This window comes from Lagenorhynchus albirostris, chromosome 2 (assembly GCF_949774975.1).
Source record: "Lagenorhynchus albirostris chromosome 2, mLagAlb1.1, whole genome shotgun sequence".
NCBI lineage: Eukaryota > Metazoa > Chordata > Mammalia > Artiodactyla > Delphinidae > Lagenorhynchus > Lagenorhynchus albirostris.
This window is the reverse complement of record NC_083096.1, coordinates 77816242-77833126: the sequence shown is the minus strand read 5'-3', so window position 1 is coordinate 77833126 and position 16885 is coordinate 77816242. Positions and strand designations below refer to the sequence as shown.

General features: G+C 52.1%; 2 protein-coding genes across 7 annotated transcripts in view; one reads left to right on the top strand and one right to left on the bottom strand.

Annotated features, from left to right (window-relative positions):
* Positions 1 to 2639, top strand: part of SETDB1 (SET domain bifurcated histone lysine methyltransferase 1) — a 30129-nt gene extending 27490 nt beyond the window's left edge. For all 3 annotated transcript variants that reach the window (XM_060139012.1, XM_060139013.1, XM_060139011.1), the window contains exons 17-22: positions 346 to 374; positions 488 to 620; positions 896 to 1061; positions 1405 to 1616; positions 1864 to 1952; positions 2118 to 2639. In XM_060139012.1, the coding sequence (XP_059994995.1) occupies positions 346 to 374; positions 488 to 620; positions 896 to 1061; positions 1405 to 1616; positions 1864 to 1952; positions 2118 to 2235 (747 nt within the window). In that variant the 3' untranslated portion in view covers positions 2236 to 2639. The remainder of the gene's footprint in view (positions 1 to 345; positions 375 to 487; positions 621 to 895; positions 1062 to 1404; positions 1617 to 1863; positions 1953 to 2117) is intronic.
* A 239-nt stretch (positions 2640 to 2878) lies between these two features.
* On the bottom strand, positions 2879 to 11791 carry CERS2 (ceramide synthase 2). Of its 4 annotated transcripts, XM_060139016.1 has the most exons (11): positions 11655 to 11791; positions 6631 to 6804; positions 6087 to 6204; positions 5776 to 5894; positions 5489 to 5546; positions 5333 to 5383; positions 5004 to 5096; positions 4689 to 4817; positions 4360 to 4466; positions 4069 to 4222; positions 2879 to 3889 (listed from the first exon to the last, which is right to left on the bottom strand). In XM_060139016.1, the coding sequence occupies exons 2-11, from the start codon at positions 6801 to 6803 to the stop codon at positions 3749 to 3751; spliced, it is 1143 nt and encodes a 380-aa protein (XP_059994999.1). In that variant the 5' UTR covers position 6804; positions 11655 to 11791; the 3' UTR covers positions 2879 to 3748. The 4 variants fall into 4 exon arrangements, with proteins under 4 accessions (XP_059994999.1, XP_059995001.1, XP_059995000.1 ...); XM_060139018.1 differs by lacking the exon at positions 4689 to 4817; XM_060139017.1 differs by lacking the exon at positions 5333 to 5383.
* Positions 11792 to 16885: the final 5094 nt, after the last annotated feature.

Sequence of the window (16885 nt, the reverse complement as noted above, 5' to 3'; positions counted from 1 at the left end):
AAGAATTGATCTTACGTGTATTTTTAATGATGTTGAAACTTAGCACATTACAGGTGGTGAACTGTCCCTTGTCCTCGTAAGATTCTGCCCATGGTGTTTTCCGTGTACATTTTTTAATGCCCTATTGTTGGGAAGGGTTAAAGACCCCTCCCAGGGGGGCTTCCTGATGAGAATGATTGTTACTCTTAACTTGCAGAGGAATTTCTTCACACACACTCCACTTTAGATAGTGTACCTGTTACTGGCTAATGTCTTTGGAGGTCATTTGAGGTGAAGTCTGTAATCGTTGGATTTGTTATCCAGGACCATGAAAACATTTAACCCTTCACTTGCTCTCTTTTCCAGGACCCTGATGACCGGAACAAGATGTCAGTGTGAGTGCCTCTCTCTTTGACCTTTTTCCAAGTCTACCTTCTCTAAAGCCTACAAAAGTAGCCTAAGAAACATCCAGTAACCTGACCCCTCTCATGTCTTCCTCTCTCATCAGAGTTACTGAAAGCTCTCGAAATTATGGTTACAATCCTTCTCCCGTGAAGACTGAAGGACTTCGCCGCCCACCAAGTAAGACTAGCATGCATCAGAGCCGACGACTCATGGCCTCTGCTCAGTCAAACCCTGACGTAAGTGACCTTTCTCAAGCTGCACCTTACCCAGCTTTCTGTTTTATTCATAGTCTGAGTAAAGGAACATTCTCACCTCATCAAGTCTGTCACCATAATTACTGTTACATATCTTATTTCTCTGGCCTTGACTTCCTGCCTCATTTTCCTTCACCCAGCATCTAATCTTGCTATAGTCTGAGCTCCTTCCTGCGTAACCACAGGTAAAAGCAGGGATTCAAAAGCGCCCTCTCCATTTACCCTTATTACTTCTTTTCACCCTTCCGCTTCCCCAGGACATCCTGACACTGTCCAGCAGCACAGAAAGTGAGGGGGAAAGCGGGACCAGCCGAAAGCCCACTGCTGGTCAGACTTCAGCCACAGCCGTTGACAGTGATGATATCCAGACCATCTCCTCTGGCTCTGAAGGGGATGACTTTGAGGACAAGAAGAACATGTCTGGTAGTCTGGAAGAATTTGGGGGGTAGTAGGAAAGAACCAGTTGGAGGGAAAATTCAGATCCTGAGGGTTGAAGCATCTCTGGGAGGGCTCCCTGACTCCCAGCTAAACTGTTAATATCAATGTTTGACACATCCCTTCCCTCTCTTCTTCCCAGTTCCCTACTCTTTTCCCTCAGCCCCTTTATCCAGCAGATCTAATCCTGCTTGAAAAAAATGCCACCTAGGCTCTTTGCCTCAGAGTCCCAGCTTATTGGTATTCCTGAGCTGCCCTGGGTGGGATAAAAATGGAAGTAAAATATCCAGTCATGAGGTAGGACAGGCCTAACCCCATTCTTCCTGTCCAGGTCCAATGAAGCGCCAAGTGGCAGTAAAATCAACCCGGGGTTTTGCTCTTAAATCAACCCATGGGATTGCCATTAAATCAACCAACATGGCATCCGTGGAAAAGGGAGAGAGTGCACCTGTTCGAAAGAACACACGCCAATTCTACGATGGGGAGGAGTCTTGCTACATCATCGATGCCAAGCTTGAAGGCAACCTGGGCCGCTACCTCAATGTGAGACCCCTTTCCCTCACCTGTATGTGCTGATTATCCCATGGTCCTCACATTTCTAGTACTTTTAACACAACTATGTAAACCCACCTTTTCTTGTTATAAATTCTTGATCTCAAAGGATCTTTCAAAACTTCTCTGTTGTGATGGGGAGGATCAAATGGCATTGTTTTCATCCAACTCTCACTCACCCCACAAAGCCAGATTCTGTTTCCTTAGTTCTTACTTGAATCTGTCCTTAACCCTATAGCACAGCTGCAGCCCCAACCTGTTTGTCCAGAATGTCTTCGTGGATACTCATGATCTTCGCTTCCCGTGGGTGGCCTTCTTTGCCAGCAAGTAAGAGGGAGTCAGGAAAGGGGATGGTTGGGGAGGGGCAAGGGCTACAGAAATTTGAAGGGTCGCTCCTCCATCTGTGATCCAGCGCCACCTGCATGCCCAGTCACCCCAGGTGCCTGGGTTATCTGCCGTTTCACCACGCTCCTTCCTTTTCTTCCTCTTCAGGAGAATCCGGGCTGGGACAGAACTCACCTGGGACTACAACTACGAGGTGGGCAGCGTGGAGGGCAAGGAGCTGCTTTGCTGCTGTGGGGCCATCGAATGCAGAGGGCGTCTTCTTTAGAGGACAGCCTTCTTCCTAACCTTCCGAACCCTTCCTGAACTGCCCTTTCCTCAGGAACTGGGTCTTCCTGACTGTTGAATTCTGACCCCCAGGTCTCTAGTCTGGCTACTCCCCCAGCTCCTAGTAGATAGAAATGGGGGTTCTGGATCAGGAGATCCCTTCCACTGTGGTGCTAGCAGGCAGGGCCCCTCCCCCACCTCCTGAGGCATAGAGGTGGGAGAGGTCACCACTCTAACCTAGGCCTGACATCCCTTCAGTCCTCCTGTTGCTCACCCCTCCCATCCTACATTTGTTCAGGTGTTCATGCTTCTAACAGACTTTATTCCTAGAATGAGGGCTGTGTATTTTATTATCCCTGGTTTGTATTGTTTCTTGAAAGTCTTTTAACAAGATGTTAAAACTAAGATTGTGATTTGATTTCTCTCCCTCAACTCCCAATTTGGGGTCTTTTGATGAGAGAGCTGTTTTCCCCCATCCTTCCCAGTGGGCAGCTGTCATTAATCTTGACCTTTCTCTACTTTTGCTTTTTCTTACTTGCCATCTGAAATTTTTAAATGTTATGTAACCATGAGGAAGGCATGAGGAAGACTACCTTAGTTTATTTAGTTGATCCCTCTTCTCAGTTCTTAAGAGTCTCAAACACTTGTTGCCGTGTTTTACTTAATCTTTAATATATTTTAATTAAAAAAACCATTAACAGTACGTTTTGGTCTGAAGTGGTCCCTCTGCTGAAACGCCAGGCGCTAGCTGTAATTCTGGCTTTAAAACCAAAACCCCCAATGTTTAATAAATAAAAATTAGAACTAGTTGCCATTCTACTCCAAACCAGCTAGCCTAGGGAAAGAGGCCAGAGAAAGGAGGCAGTAACATCTTGGACCTGTGACTACAGGGACAGCTGGCAGAGAAATAACAAAAGACTGTCTGAGCAGTCCCCATTGTGGCCCCCACTTTTTGGCAGAGGTAGGATAAGGGTCATGTGCACCCTCCTACACTCAATTCATTTGTATCTTAGGAGGAAAAAAGTTAAAAGCTCAGCTTTGGTTTCTGGTCCAAGTTAGGGAGATTAGAAAGGTGAGCCTTGGTCCAACTTTGGCAGAATGAGGCCCACGGGTGGGACAGTAAGGCACGACCCTGGCTCTGGAGGTCCAGGAGTCAAAGGCAGAGAGCTAGGGCCAGATTCTGAAGAATAAGGAATGTGAGTTGTGAGCCCCACCCCCGGAGCTGAGGAAAGGTCTCGAAAGCAATAGAAAGGACAACTTGGAAAGTAGAGAGGAAAATAAGACCATCCCCCGCTCTAACAAGGATATAACCAACCTCCCCTTCCCTGGGGATAGGCTGGTTAGAATTTGGTTTAAAGGCAACTGGGTGAAAAAGCAGCAGGGGTGGGGACACAGAGAAGAACACCGTCCTCTCGCTTTCTCCTTTCTCCCCAGAGCTTCAAGCGACCCTGTGGGGAGAGTGGGGTAGTTCCTTGGCTTTATGCATTAATCTGAGGGGCAGCAGGGACAACGGTTCAGTCATTCTTACGATGGTTGTTATTGAGGATGGGGTGGCCGTTGGCTAGGGGCCGGCTCTTTGCTCCTCCCCCAGCTGCAGCCTCCTCCCCCTCTGAGCTCTCTGTTTCTTCCCGGTCACTGCGTTCATCTTCTACCAGCTGTGGAAAGGGATGAGAAGGGTTACAAACCCCTAAGGACTGCCTCTCTCTGTAGGCTTTTTCCAGCTACACCCAGGGCCCCCCAGTAGTTTTTAGAGGGTTGCTGATATGGGAAGGGAATTTGGGCAGTACTAGAGTTGAGGGGAGTAGGGCCTACACAATGGGGACAGAAGCTTCACCTTTCCAGTTATGAACTTGTGGGCCATGCGCAAAATGAGGTAGGCCCAGAAGATATGCAGCAGCTGTAGCACTCCCATCATGAAATTGAAGAAGTAATAGCCAAAGAAGGCAGGATAGAGCTCCAGTGGGTACACCAGGGTGCAGTGCAGGATCCTTGGGATGAAAAGGGAGAGACAAGAACTGTGAACACAGAAAAGAAGGGGTTAAGATGGAGGACTGAAAATGTGGGTGCGGAGCAGGGAGACTCCTGATTTCTTGAAAACAGGAGTATAGTGTCGCCTCCTACTCACCAGAAGGGCAGGATGACCAGTCGGGTGATGATGAAGACAATGGCGAAGACGATGAAGATGTTGTTGCAGGTGTTTTTCCATCCCGCATAGTTAAACATCTTGGCTGACTGTGTAGATAGCCCCCACCCATCATGAGCTCCCTACTCTCCCGTATACGTTCCTATGTACGCCCCAGTTACCACACTGGCTCTGTGCCCCCAGCTCCTTGGTCCCAGGAACATCCACCACCACCACTACCCCACCACCACCACCCCACCGAAAATGGATAGAGGGACAGAAGAACCTGCACCAGGGTCTCTAGGCTTGAAGAAATGCCCAGAAATCCTAACCTCCAGCAGGTAGTCAGAAGAGTCATGCAGAGCCATGATAAGAGTCCCTGCTCGGACGTAACTGGCAAACCAGGAGAAGCTAATGAGGATGATGGTGGCCACGTGGTGGATGATCTGTTCCTTGAAATCCTGTAGAAAAGATGCAGCCTCCAGAGGACCTTTTCCTGGTCCCTAGCCTCCATTCTTCCTCCCCCTCACCTTTAATTCCACTTATCCCACAACTCCATCCAAAGCACCCAGAAGTCACAGGGGAGGCTATTCATCCCAGGGCTTCATTTTGGCTCCTAGGCTTAATGGCACAGCCCCTTGACCCACCTTTCGCTTGACATCAGAAGCAATGCTGAAGAGCAGGGACCAGTAGAAAGACAGTTCAATCATGTAGTACCAGTACTGGGAAGGGATGACGCTCTGGGAGAGGGGAGAGAAAAGAGGAAGGTAAGGGACCCCAGAGCAACTGGACTCAAGGGTCTCACCTCTCCAAACCCAGCCCTCCCAGAACATGAGGTTATGTTTAGCACCATGACTCCAGTCCTTTCTGTCACATATTCCGAGATCATCTCTTCACAAGAATGTGTATGTCCTAATCCTATCCTACACTGGTTCTCTTAATCACCCCATGTAAGGAATCAGGACCCATCTCGTACCTGTATGGGATATCCCTCCCAAACTTTCCTCATGTCATAGAACCAGGGTTTCTGCAGAGAGATGGTGAGAGGTTAAAGGAGAAGGGACCCAAATTCTGTGGCCTCATCCCACCTTGCCAGAGAATCTACTCCCACCTCCCAGTAATCCCCACTCACGTCTACAATGACAGCCATGCCGGCAATGAAAGCAATCAGGTAAAACGTGAATCTCCAGCTGGAAGAGGAAGCAGAAATAGCTAGGAGAGTGGGGTGGGAGAATGGCACAGCCCTCCAACCAACCCCCAAGTACCTCCCTCCAGATAGCCTCTCACGGATATTAATAACCGAATTTCCCTCCTCAGCTGGGTATAATCTCCCTGCATACAGCTATGACCCACCCCTCCCACCAAAATACATCAGACCTTCCTCTGCCGTCCAGTTTCTATCGTTCCAACCTCCCCTACCTTGCTTCTCGGAACTTCTTGAGGAGACTGGGCCGGTCCTGGTTGCGGCGGCGGCGGAACCAGCGCTCTACCTGGCGGCCAGAGAGCCCGCTCTGCCGTGACAGAAGCTCTACCTCTGCCTGAGTGTAGTGAAGAAGCCCATTACACTCCGCTTCAGAACTCAGCAGCACCCCACCCTCTACCAGTAATGACCCAAGTTGGCCCCACTGCTTTCCCATCTCTTCCGCCACCAGAGCTGGCATTCCAACCCTATCTCCTCCTTACTCCCCACCAGAACTCTTAACTCCCAGAACAGGGTCTGCAGCTCATACCTGTTTGGGCTGCTTGCCACTGGTCAGGTAGAAATGCTCCAAAGTGGGGTTGAGAGGTGCCCGCAGCCGAGTTTTCTCTTTTACATTCAGGAGGGCAGCCAGTGGTGTAGCCACGTAACTGGGGAAGGGATATGAGTGAGGACCGTCTGGCTCTCTTGAAGCACCTCAGTCTCCTGGTAGCCCCTAAGCTAGGGGGCTGGCGGGGCAGGGCTGCAAGCTCAGACAACTTTATCCTGGGCCTCAGTTTCCCGGCAACCCCCTCTCTGGCTGCCTTGGGCTGCCCATAGCTGACAAAGCTGCCTGTGTTCACTAGCGACCAGGCGGGTGGAGGGTGAGAACAAATAACCATTGAAGGAAAGGGCCTGGGGGTGCTGAGCCCTCAGAAAGACAATGCTGCCTTCAGTAGGGGGCACACAGTAGGCAGGGACCTGGGTGGTGAGAACACCAGGGTCCAGGACCAATTAAACAGCAAGAGACAAACTTGAAGTACAAGAAACTGTGGCTGGCAGCCAGGGAAGGCATAGGGGTATGTTGGTATGCTCACAGCTCAAAGAAGTATCGAATGATGAGAAAGAGCAAGGCCAGGGGTAGTGTGATATAGAGGTCTGAGGCTTTGGCGTAGACACGTCCATCTCGGTCTTCTAGATCAGCCCAGGTTAAGTTCACAGGGAGCCACAGCCGTTCCCACCAGAAGTAGTCATATAAGGTCTGGAGCATCCTGAGTGAGGAAGGGGAAGGTAGAGGGCATCAAAGCAGGCAGCAGTGTAAGAAGAGACAGATGAAAATTTTCACAGTGTTAACAGAAAGAGCAGGGGCAGAGACTCAAGCCCTGGGTTTTGGTCCTGGCCATGTGGACAAATCAGTTTCCCCATCTGAAATATGGTGGCTTTCCAGCTCTAACATTTACTATGCACATCAACCAAAGGTGATGCTAACACCCCGTAGAAGTCCTGATTCCCTAGACTTAAGAATCTTGGGGTCTCTCCATCATTTTGCTATCCTCAAGTGGAGGACAGGCAGGATCTGGCCCTAGAAGCTGTAGCCAACAATCTTAACTAAAGTGAGAGGCATCCTCCCTTCCCCGCACTCTCCAGCCTCCCCCTAGTGCCCCCAAGCAACCCATAACTGGAAGCTTCCTTGCCAGGGAAGCCCAAGAAAGGATTGCAGGGTTGGGGCAAACCCTTCCTCCTCCTTCCTTCTAAGCCACTGAGGCAGCAGGTCCTAGGGAAAATTAAGAGGCCTGAGTAAAGCAAAATTATGCTCCCAAAGAATGCTGAGCTCCAGGACAACCAATGGACATCAAAATATTGCACACAAGATTAATACCCCATGCCAGGCCATCCAGTTCCTAAACATAAGGCAGAAGAACCCTATCTGAAGCCTATCCTCAGAAACAAAATGAAGACAAGGCTTCAGGGAGTCAGGGATTGGGGGACAGAGAGTCGAGAGAGCAGACTAAGACATCTGGTAGAATTAGGAGCTATTTCTTGTTAAGGCTCATCTAGAAAATAAAGTACTAGTCTGCGTGGGGAACACCCATCACAAATACCCTCAGCTAGGAAAGAGCTGCTGCTTTCCCCCGCCTCCCCCCTTTCCTTCACTGAAAGAGAAAGGATCTACAGGGTGTTAGTGACTACCTGAATACCTGAATGAGGAAGGGAATGATCTGGGGCCCAAGCGGGGACAGCAGCTGCTTGGAGTTGAGAGAAGCAGCAAGATGATCCTTAAGAGACAGTGATGCTGGGACCACACAACACCTGGCAGTCCTGGGACTGAGCAGTGAACCCAGAAGGATGACAAGGGCAAATCTGCCAGGCTCCTGACCCCTCGTTCTCCCAGGAGGGAGGCTCGGTGGGTGGTATCCAGGCTGGCCTTGAGACTAAAAGCTGACACAGAAGGAAGGTAGTCCCCTCCCAGCCAGGGAGGAAGGAGAGTTGGGAGATTGTTCTCCGCTGTGAACTGGAGACCAAATGGTGCCGCTCTACAGCTGAAGGCTGATCGTATCACAGCTGTGCTGGGCTGCTCCTCCGACGGCTCCGCCCCCACCCACCACAGAAGCACTTGCGAAATCCCTCTCAGCCTGTCACGGGTCTGTATTCCAGCTCAAGGACTTTACCCTCTTGTCCCCACTCCTGGTCACTGCTCTCTCAGAGGTCAGCACTGACAGTAAAGGAGCTTCAGCTCCACCCGCCCCCAGCAACACACACACACACACACACACACACACACACACACACACACACACACACACACACACACACACACACACACACACACACACACACACACACACACACACACACACACACACACACACACACACACACTCCAGGCCTCAGCTCCTGAGGGTACTGCCACTTCCCCCTCCACCTCAGCCAGAAGAAATACTTAATTAGTTAAAAGAGATGGAAGCCTTTTGAACTAAACAAAATTAAAACACAATTATCCACAGTAGAACTCTCCCCACGCAACCAGGCGCATACACACACACTTTTTTCCTGGAGAGAAGTTGTAGAAAATTTAGTAGAGAACGGACAAGGCAGAATGCCTAGATGTGGTGGCACACCTCTGGCTCTTCCTTTCCAACTTTTTTGCTTAGCTTGATTGGAGGTGAGGAAATAGAACTGACCCAGTCACCTCACTGCTATACCTCTTGGAGCCCAACTTCTCCTCCATTGAGGTTTAAAGCCAAGGGCACTGTCAGGCCTAGAAATTGGGTCCCATCCCTGACCCAGCTTCCGGTCAGTGGAAACCGGCAGGGAAGTTTCTCTTGTCACAGATATTGTGAGGATTAAAGATTCAGAGGGCTGGCTGGGGTCCTGGAGGGTATGAGTGGAGCCCCTCTCCCTGATTCCTGGGGTCCAGGAATGTCTTATGCCAGTCTGATCCTGACAAAGAAGATGAGAAGCTGGGGGAGTAGGCAGAGGGTCAGAGAGAGGTCAAGGGCAAGCGCCTGGACAAGATCTCAACCCCAGGACAAGACAGCACCTGTCCCCTTCCTGCTCCAAGCAGGGAGAGTGGAAGATGGTGTGAGCAGGACAGCATGATGTGTCAGGAGTCCAGAGAGGCAGATTCTGAACTAGGGCTCTCTCACACCTGGGTTTCAGGCTTTCTGTGACCATAGCCCTCCCTTGCCACCCAGTACTTCCATTAGCAGAGAAGCAACTGCCCCAGCCCTGCCCGTCACCCCCCAGGGCCTAGCCCAGCAGGGAGAGGCACCAGATTTAGCAGGGTCAGGACTTCTGACTCCATGTGACGGGGAAGGGAGGACAACAGGGGCTCCCAGCCGGCCTCATTTACACTTCCCCACAGAACCAATCAGTCTGCTCCCAGTGGCATCCCTGGCACACCCAGCCAAGTAAAGGGATCCCACAAACAAAAAGCTGGGTCAAGAAAAGGGGATGTTCCCTCAGGATAGGGAGACAACCCTGCTTTTCTGGGTCACGTTACTTAATCTCCTGGTGGAGAAAATCACACCTATAAATATTTTTCCACTTATAGAATTTACTCCCCCACACACATGACAAGACAATAGTGTGTGTGTGTGTGTGTGTGTGTGTGTGTGTGTGTCTCTGTCTCTCTCTCTCTCTCTCTCACAGACACACATCCTCACCCAGAGACCCAGACACCACTTTCTGAGGCACAGGCTGGAGAGGGGCCAGCAGAGCGGGGATTTCGTGGGCACTGGATTACCAGCAACATGAACAGGGCTCCGCCCAGCCCCCAACTTTTGCCCCAACTCTGACTGACCTGTCCCAGACCCTCACCGATGGACGAAAAGGGGCAGAAAGTCCCCATGGGGGCTTGTAGACCCAGCTGGCTAGGAGGGCAGAAGTTTGAGTCTGGGACGAAGAGATCTCACAGACTCAATGGGATAACGGTCCCAGCAGCTCTCAGTTTGGAGGAATAATTAAGGAAAATATAACAGGATCAGTAAGTAAGGGAAGAGAGAGTGACAAAGAGAGGGTCCCACAGACTCCCAGCTTCCACTGAAGCCTGAGGGACTACAAAAAAGAAGTGGAAGAGGACCTGAATAGTCCTCCTTGTTGAAAACTTTTTCAGGGAGCAACAGCAGGTCATGAACTAGAAGGCAGCGAGCAATGGATGAAGCCAAGAAGAGGTGTGTCATTGCTCCAGGCTGCAGTATAGGTCCCCAAATTTTCATTTTTCTGGGCTGCCCCACCAGAGGTCCCAACACACCCGAATACTGCATGAGACTACAGCCCCCATGGGCAGGTGGAAGAGGAAGATGGGGGGCAGGAGGGGGTGTGTGCAGAAGGCACAGTAAAGGATCAGCCAGCCTGTGGCCAGTGACAGGGGAAAGTGGAAGCCCTCCTCCCCAGGGGGAAAGCTGGCCAGAGGCCCCAGTGAAGGGAGTGGATTGTGGGGCATCACGGCAGACAAGGAACTCTCTCTCTTCAGAACAGAGGGTGTGCAGGTCACTGTATGGTTAGGGCCAGGCGCAGTGGGAAGAGGCTGCAGACAAGTCCTTACCCTTAGGAGTCCCATCACAAGCACTATCGGCCACCCACATGGGGCCCAGTCACCTCGACTCTGGTACGGGACAGCAACCCTTCCAACACAGATGTGGGAGGGCGTGATCACCTGCTGGAAGCCTTCCCTGATTCAATTCTCTGGAAAGAGGGGCTCAATCCATTGCTCAGGATCCTCAGAACCCCCTGCTTCCTGGACCTGTCTACTCAGGTGACAGACCAGATTTTGATGCCAAGAACCTGGCTTGGGAAGTGAACCCCTAAGCTGAGGCCAAAGACTATAATCACACACATGCAATTAACCTACTCTCCAGAGAGCCTCCGGGCCAAAAATTAGCCAGGAGGGGAGGCCCAGAAAACCCGTTTCACCAGAAGCTCCCCCCGACCGCAGCCCCACACACCCCATAACGGTACAAGAGCCTTAGCCTTGGGGAGCCGGGATAGACACTTAGAGCCGCACCTTCCTGTTTCCCGTTAAGCACATGGACGCTCTGACCTCCCTCCCGGAGTGGGCACAGTGAACCGGTAAGAAAAAGCAAGACCCTCCACTCTCCTCCCACTCTATAGCCACGGGACCCTCCGGGCCAGGGGCCACGACGCGGGCCCGCAGCCGGGCAGGGGGCTCTCATGCAAGTGGTCACCGGAGCTGCCTACTCCCCGACAAAGGGGCGCCTGGGGCTCAGCTGTCCGCGAGCAGCCCCGCGTCCCCACCTCCCGGTCCCTACCTGTTGCCCAGGAAGGCTCCTCCGGGCTCGGGGCGGCGCGCCCAGGGACGCCCAGGCGCACGGCCAGCCTGCCCTCGGACGGCGCTGGGGGCCCGGCCGCTCCCGCGAGGCGCTCCGGCCCGCCCTCCCCCAGGCCCGCCGCCATGAGCGCACCCGGCAGAGGCCCCGAGCCAGCTGCGGCGCCCCGCGCCCGGGCCCCTCTCCCCTCCTCGGCCCGCTGCCTTCCCCGCCGGCCCTGTCCGTGGAGCCGCGTCCTCACGGGACCCCAGTTCTCCCAACTTTTCCGCGCCGCGTCCCGCCCCACCCCTGCGCGCGGCGCCTCGGGCTCTCGGGAGGCCGTCCCGACTCACTCGGCGGCGGCGGCAGCGGCGTCGCGGAGCTGGCCGGGCCGGGAGCCGCTGCTCCGTCTCTCCTCTCGTCCGAGCTCCGGGCCCCCTCCGGACTGGCTTCGCTCACTCCTCTCCTCCCCCTTCCGCCCGCCTGCCCTCCCGACCGCCTGCCAGCTCCCTCCCTCCTCCCCCTTCCGCCCGCCCGCCTGCCCGTTCCCTCCCTCTCCCTCCTCCTCCTGCCGCCCGCCGAGCCCAGCCGAGCTGAGAGCGAGCCCAGGCAGCCCGGGAAAGAAAGGCCGCGAGCAACACAGGAGCCGGGAGACTGGGCGTGGGCCTGCGGCCCGGCGACGAAAAGGGAAAGGAGGGCGGGCGGCGGGGCCGGGGCCTCGGCGCGGGGCAGCCGCGCCCAGCTACCGCCGCCTGCCACCGCCCCCTTCCCGGCCCGCGGCCCGGGGCGAGCGGCGGAGACCGAGGCGAGGACCCGCGCCCTCGCGGCGCCCGGCCGGCGGCCTAGCCAAGTGGAATCACCGCACTGGGGGAGAAGTCCCCGATGAGGGCTGGCAGTGTGGGGACTCTCCCAGTCTCTCCGTTAGAGGTGCGCTGTAGTCCCGGGCACCCTGGGACAGACCCGCGAGGTCCCCGGGGATCGGGGCGCGGAGCGGTCGGGCCCCTGCACCACTCCGCCCGCCCCCAACTGAGGTCCTCGACCTCCGCCCGGCTGCGGCCCCCAGTTATCTTTGCCCGGCCAATTGCCACACTTACCCCCTCCAGACCCACTGGGCAGCGGAGGGAGGGTGGCTCCCCGGCTCCCGGCCGGCGCAGCCTCTACGAGTCCATCCCAAGTGCCGCGCGCCGAGGCCGAGCACTTCCAGGGCCGACCCAGGCAGCGGACCCTCGAGATTCGGCTGCCCTTCCCAGCGCAGAGCCTGCGACCCCTAGGGCGTCCCCCACCCAAGACCTGCCTTAAAACTCACAGCGTTTCCACCCAAGTGCTGTAAAACCTACCCCCAGTGGCACACATAACCTACAGTAGCAGACTCTGAAGGAGCCAAACCCCAACTTTTGTTGTGTAAAATGTATTTGAGTTTTAAATCTAGACCACGTTTATCCGTATTCAAGTTCATATTTTAAAATGTTTTTCCCTTGGACTGGTAAAATTGATGTTTCAGGAAGAGGCAACATGTTTATCCTAGAAAACTGGCCTTGATTCCTAATGAGGACAGAGTGTGACTAAGATGTGTTTGAGGGTTTATTTAGAGAGAGAGCCCGCCTAGTAGAGGTAACTTAATTTTTTACCTTAATGAAATGGCGTTTTTATACTGTCACCGTTAGAACCTCTGACAGTAGCTTGTTTCATGGTTTATCTAGACAAGTTCAGGTGCTTTGACAGTTCTCTTAGGAAAGAATGTGACCTCCCACTAATCCAGTTTGAGAGCTTGGCCCTCACTTAAGACGCTATCTGGAGAGGTAGAGAGGCAGAGGCTGACTGACTTACAAACTTTTCCTTTGCTCTTTGCAGTGGGACCCCTGGCCCAGGCCTACATTGGGGAAATGAGACTTGGTCCACCCCCTGGCCCCTGGCCCCTCACCCCCTGAACCGGTACCCAGGGGACTCTCCAGCCTTTTTTTAGCCCCAGACTTGCCTGATTTTCCAGTTCCCAGCAACCCCTCCAGCCCTTAATTTCTTTGCCCCAGGCTGAACTTTATTAGCATATCATATCTTTCTACCCCTTTGTTTCTCCCCCTTCCTCTGCCTTCCAAGTCCTAAGTCCCCTCTGTCTGTCTTGAGTGCCCTCCCCAGATTCCCTTTTCCAGCAGGGTTCCAGTGTCTCCTCTTTGGGCCCCAGCTAAACTTTGGGTACCCCTCTTCTCCCTCCCCATCTCTGTCCTACTTGGCTCCCCTCCTTTAGTTTCTGAACCCTTTTCTCGGGCAGTTTTCCTAGACTTTCCCAAGTCCTCACCAGACCTTTTAAATGATTCCTCAGAGAACTGAAGACCAGTTAACTTTCTTTTAAGATAGCAGTGGGAGGGGAAGTTTGGGGCAGAAGCTGAATAGACAAGGCCTGAAAAATAAAGATAAGAGGGTGTACCCCTCCCCCAGGAGACAAAGGAGAAGGTGGATGGAGAAAGGGAAACTGGGCCTCAGGCAGCATTAGAATGATGCTACCAGTTTAGAAACACACACACACTCTCTCTCTCTCTCTCTCTCTGCCTGTTTCGGACCAAGAGATTTTGATCACTGTGACCCATCCCCCACCACCCTGGGCTGGCATGGCCACGCCCACAGTGCCCCAAGCTGCCCGCCTTGTTGTGACTCACTTCCTCTGTATGGGCTGCTGAGGTGTCCGGAGGTGAGGCTGAGGACACAACTAGGCCTTTGGCCTGGGATTTAGGTATCTGGGACAGGCAAAGACATGGACCCCAGTTGTGGAAAGTGGATCTTGGTCTTCCCAGGTCAGGCTGGCTTGTGCAACACAGAAACCTATTTGGATAAAAGAGTAGAGCTTGGCTAGTACGTGAGCAGAGGGATTGAGGTGCCAGGAATTCTGGGGAGAAAAAGTTTTATAACAAGAGGAAATATGGCCAGGAGGAGTTTCTATGTATTCTGAAACCATGCAATGCAAAGTATTTGCAGAAAAGCAATATGGACTTAGAGTTGAACAAGTTTTCATGAGTCAACAGCTAAGACTCTGTATGTTACTGCTTATCCTCCTGCATTCCACTAAGAGGGACCCCAAGTCAGCTATGCCCTTGTGAATGAAAAAATGTTGCCTGCCATATCAGTAAACAAAGGATGTTGCAGCCAGCAAGACATCATATTACAGGGACTTCCCTGGTGGTCCAGTGGCTAAGACTCTGAGCTCCCAATGCAGGCGGCCTGGGTTCAATCCCTGGCCAGGAAACTGGATCCCACCTACCGCAACGAAGATCCCGCATGCCTCAACTAAGACCTGACACAGCCAAATAAATAAATAAATATTTTTTTAAAAAGAAAAGGCATCACATTACAGCTCCCCTGACAGTGAATCCTGAGAGAACTCAGGACGGAAATGGGATGCCCACCATCAAGCTATCAGCCACTGCAGCCACACACACACCCCCAACAATGCACCCTGAGGAGACTCAGGATGGGAAAACACAGGATACTGGCCCCAGATAGCTGAGATACATATCAAAGGAATGATTTCAGTGAGCCTAGACTTTTGCATCTTTCCATACATAGAAAAGCACTGAATTCGTTAACTTGACATGTCTTATTTTCTTTAATGAACAGTAATCTTTTGATATTCTTTTTTTTAATAAATTTAATTAATTAATTATTTATTTGTCTGCATTGGGTCTTCGTTGCGGTGCGCAGGCTTCTCCTTGCGGTGGCTTCTCTTGCTGCAGAGCGCAGGCTCTAGGCACGTGGGCTTCAGTAGTTGTGGCACGTGGGCTCAGTAGCTGTGGCTCGCAGGCTCTAGAGTGCAGGCTCAGTAGTTGTGGCGCACGGGCTTAGTTGCTCCGTGGCATGTGGGATCTTCCCAGACCAGGACTCGAACCCATGTCCCCTGCATTGGCAGGCGGATTCTTAACCACTGTGCCACCAGGGAAGTCCCTCTTTTGATATCCTGACTGCCTGGTTCTTGTTACAAAACTCCTATATATCCTGCTCTTCCCTCACCTCTTCAGAGCAGTCCCTCAGAGCTGTCTGAGAGACTGCGTCCCAGGCTTAAGCCCTCAGTATTGTCTGCCAAATAAAACGTAATTCTCAACTTTTACGTTGTGTGTTTTTTTTCAGTCGACACCCTCATCTGAGTGATGAGGAAAACACTGAGAAGTTAGGAGACCTGGATTCTGGTTCTAACACTACGGCCTCTGGAAGTCACTCAGCCTCCTTGAGTCAGTAACAAGAGGGTGGTAGACCAGGTCATCGCTAAGATCTCCTCCAACTCTGAAATTCTAAAATTTAGAGCATGGGGTTGGAGGGTGATTTAGTAAATCTGAAAACAACCTCAATCTGGCCCTGGAGTTGAACAAAACAAAACCCAGGGACAAAAGGAGTGAGATTCCACCAGCTTCAGGCGAGCATTTGTAAACACATCACACACACACTCCTAGGCAACCAGGACCACTCTTCTGCCTCCAAATTCAGGATTCAGCCTTGCAGGTCAGCCAGCAGTACCTTGCAGAGGTTTGGACTGGGGAAACAGGAGCCCTCTCTCACCCTTCATTTCCCCCTAAGCCTGCTTGGAACGCGTGCCCAAAAGAGGTTCTGAAGGGTACAGAAAACCAAAGGCACAGGGACCCTGGCTGTGGAGCCGCTGTACTAGGGTAACCCAGCCTAGAAGTCTCCTGCACGTGTCCTGAGGTCTGTCTCAGTAGGGTCGCTTGCGTAGATGTCTACCTGAGGCTCTTCCCCGACTCTGCCTGCCCACCAAGTTCACCTAGGAAACTGATGTCCTCGGGAGACTGGGCCAAGAGAGCCCCTGGATATCTGTGGCTGGAGCCAGAGCCTCAGAGACCTCAAGTGGCCGCCAGGGGTCTCGAGGCTCTCTCTCAGTGGGTTTCGATGGCCTCTTGTGGCCAGATTGGGGATTGGCAAGAAAGAAGTTACAGAAGAGAGCCAAGGTTGGAATTCTTAGGGAGATGCTAATAACAGTTATCGTTATAAAATAACATAACAATATTAATTATTACATATTAGTTAACATTTTGACATGTGTACTTACCATTCTGTGCCCAGCTCTCTTCTAAAGTGCTTTACATGTATTAATTTACTTAATTCTCACAATAGCCTATAATATAAACACTGTTATTATCTCCATTTTGACAAGGAGGAAACTGAGCACAGAAAGGTTAAGGTGGTTGCCAAGGTCACACAGCAGACCAGAATTCTAAGTCTAAGGAATCTGGCTTCAGAACCTTTGCTTTTAATCACCATGCTGAAACTGCATCCCATTTTTCAGGTTGCCAGGTAAAATATAGGATGCTCAGTTAAATTACAATTTCAGACAAACAGCAAATAATTTATTAATATAGTATATCCTACGAAATATATGGGTCATACTTAATACTAACAAATTATGTGCTGTATTTACTAAATCCGGCAACCCTAATTTACAAGGCACTTTTCTCTGCCAAGTGCCATCACACATATTACCTCATTTAATCCTCCCAGGAAGTCTATTCTCAGGTGCCCCAGGATTCCCCCTCCCCACCACCACCCCCCACACACAGTTCATCTTCTCCCAATATTCCCCTTTTTTTTT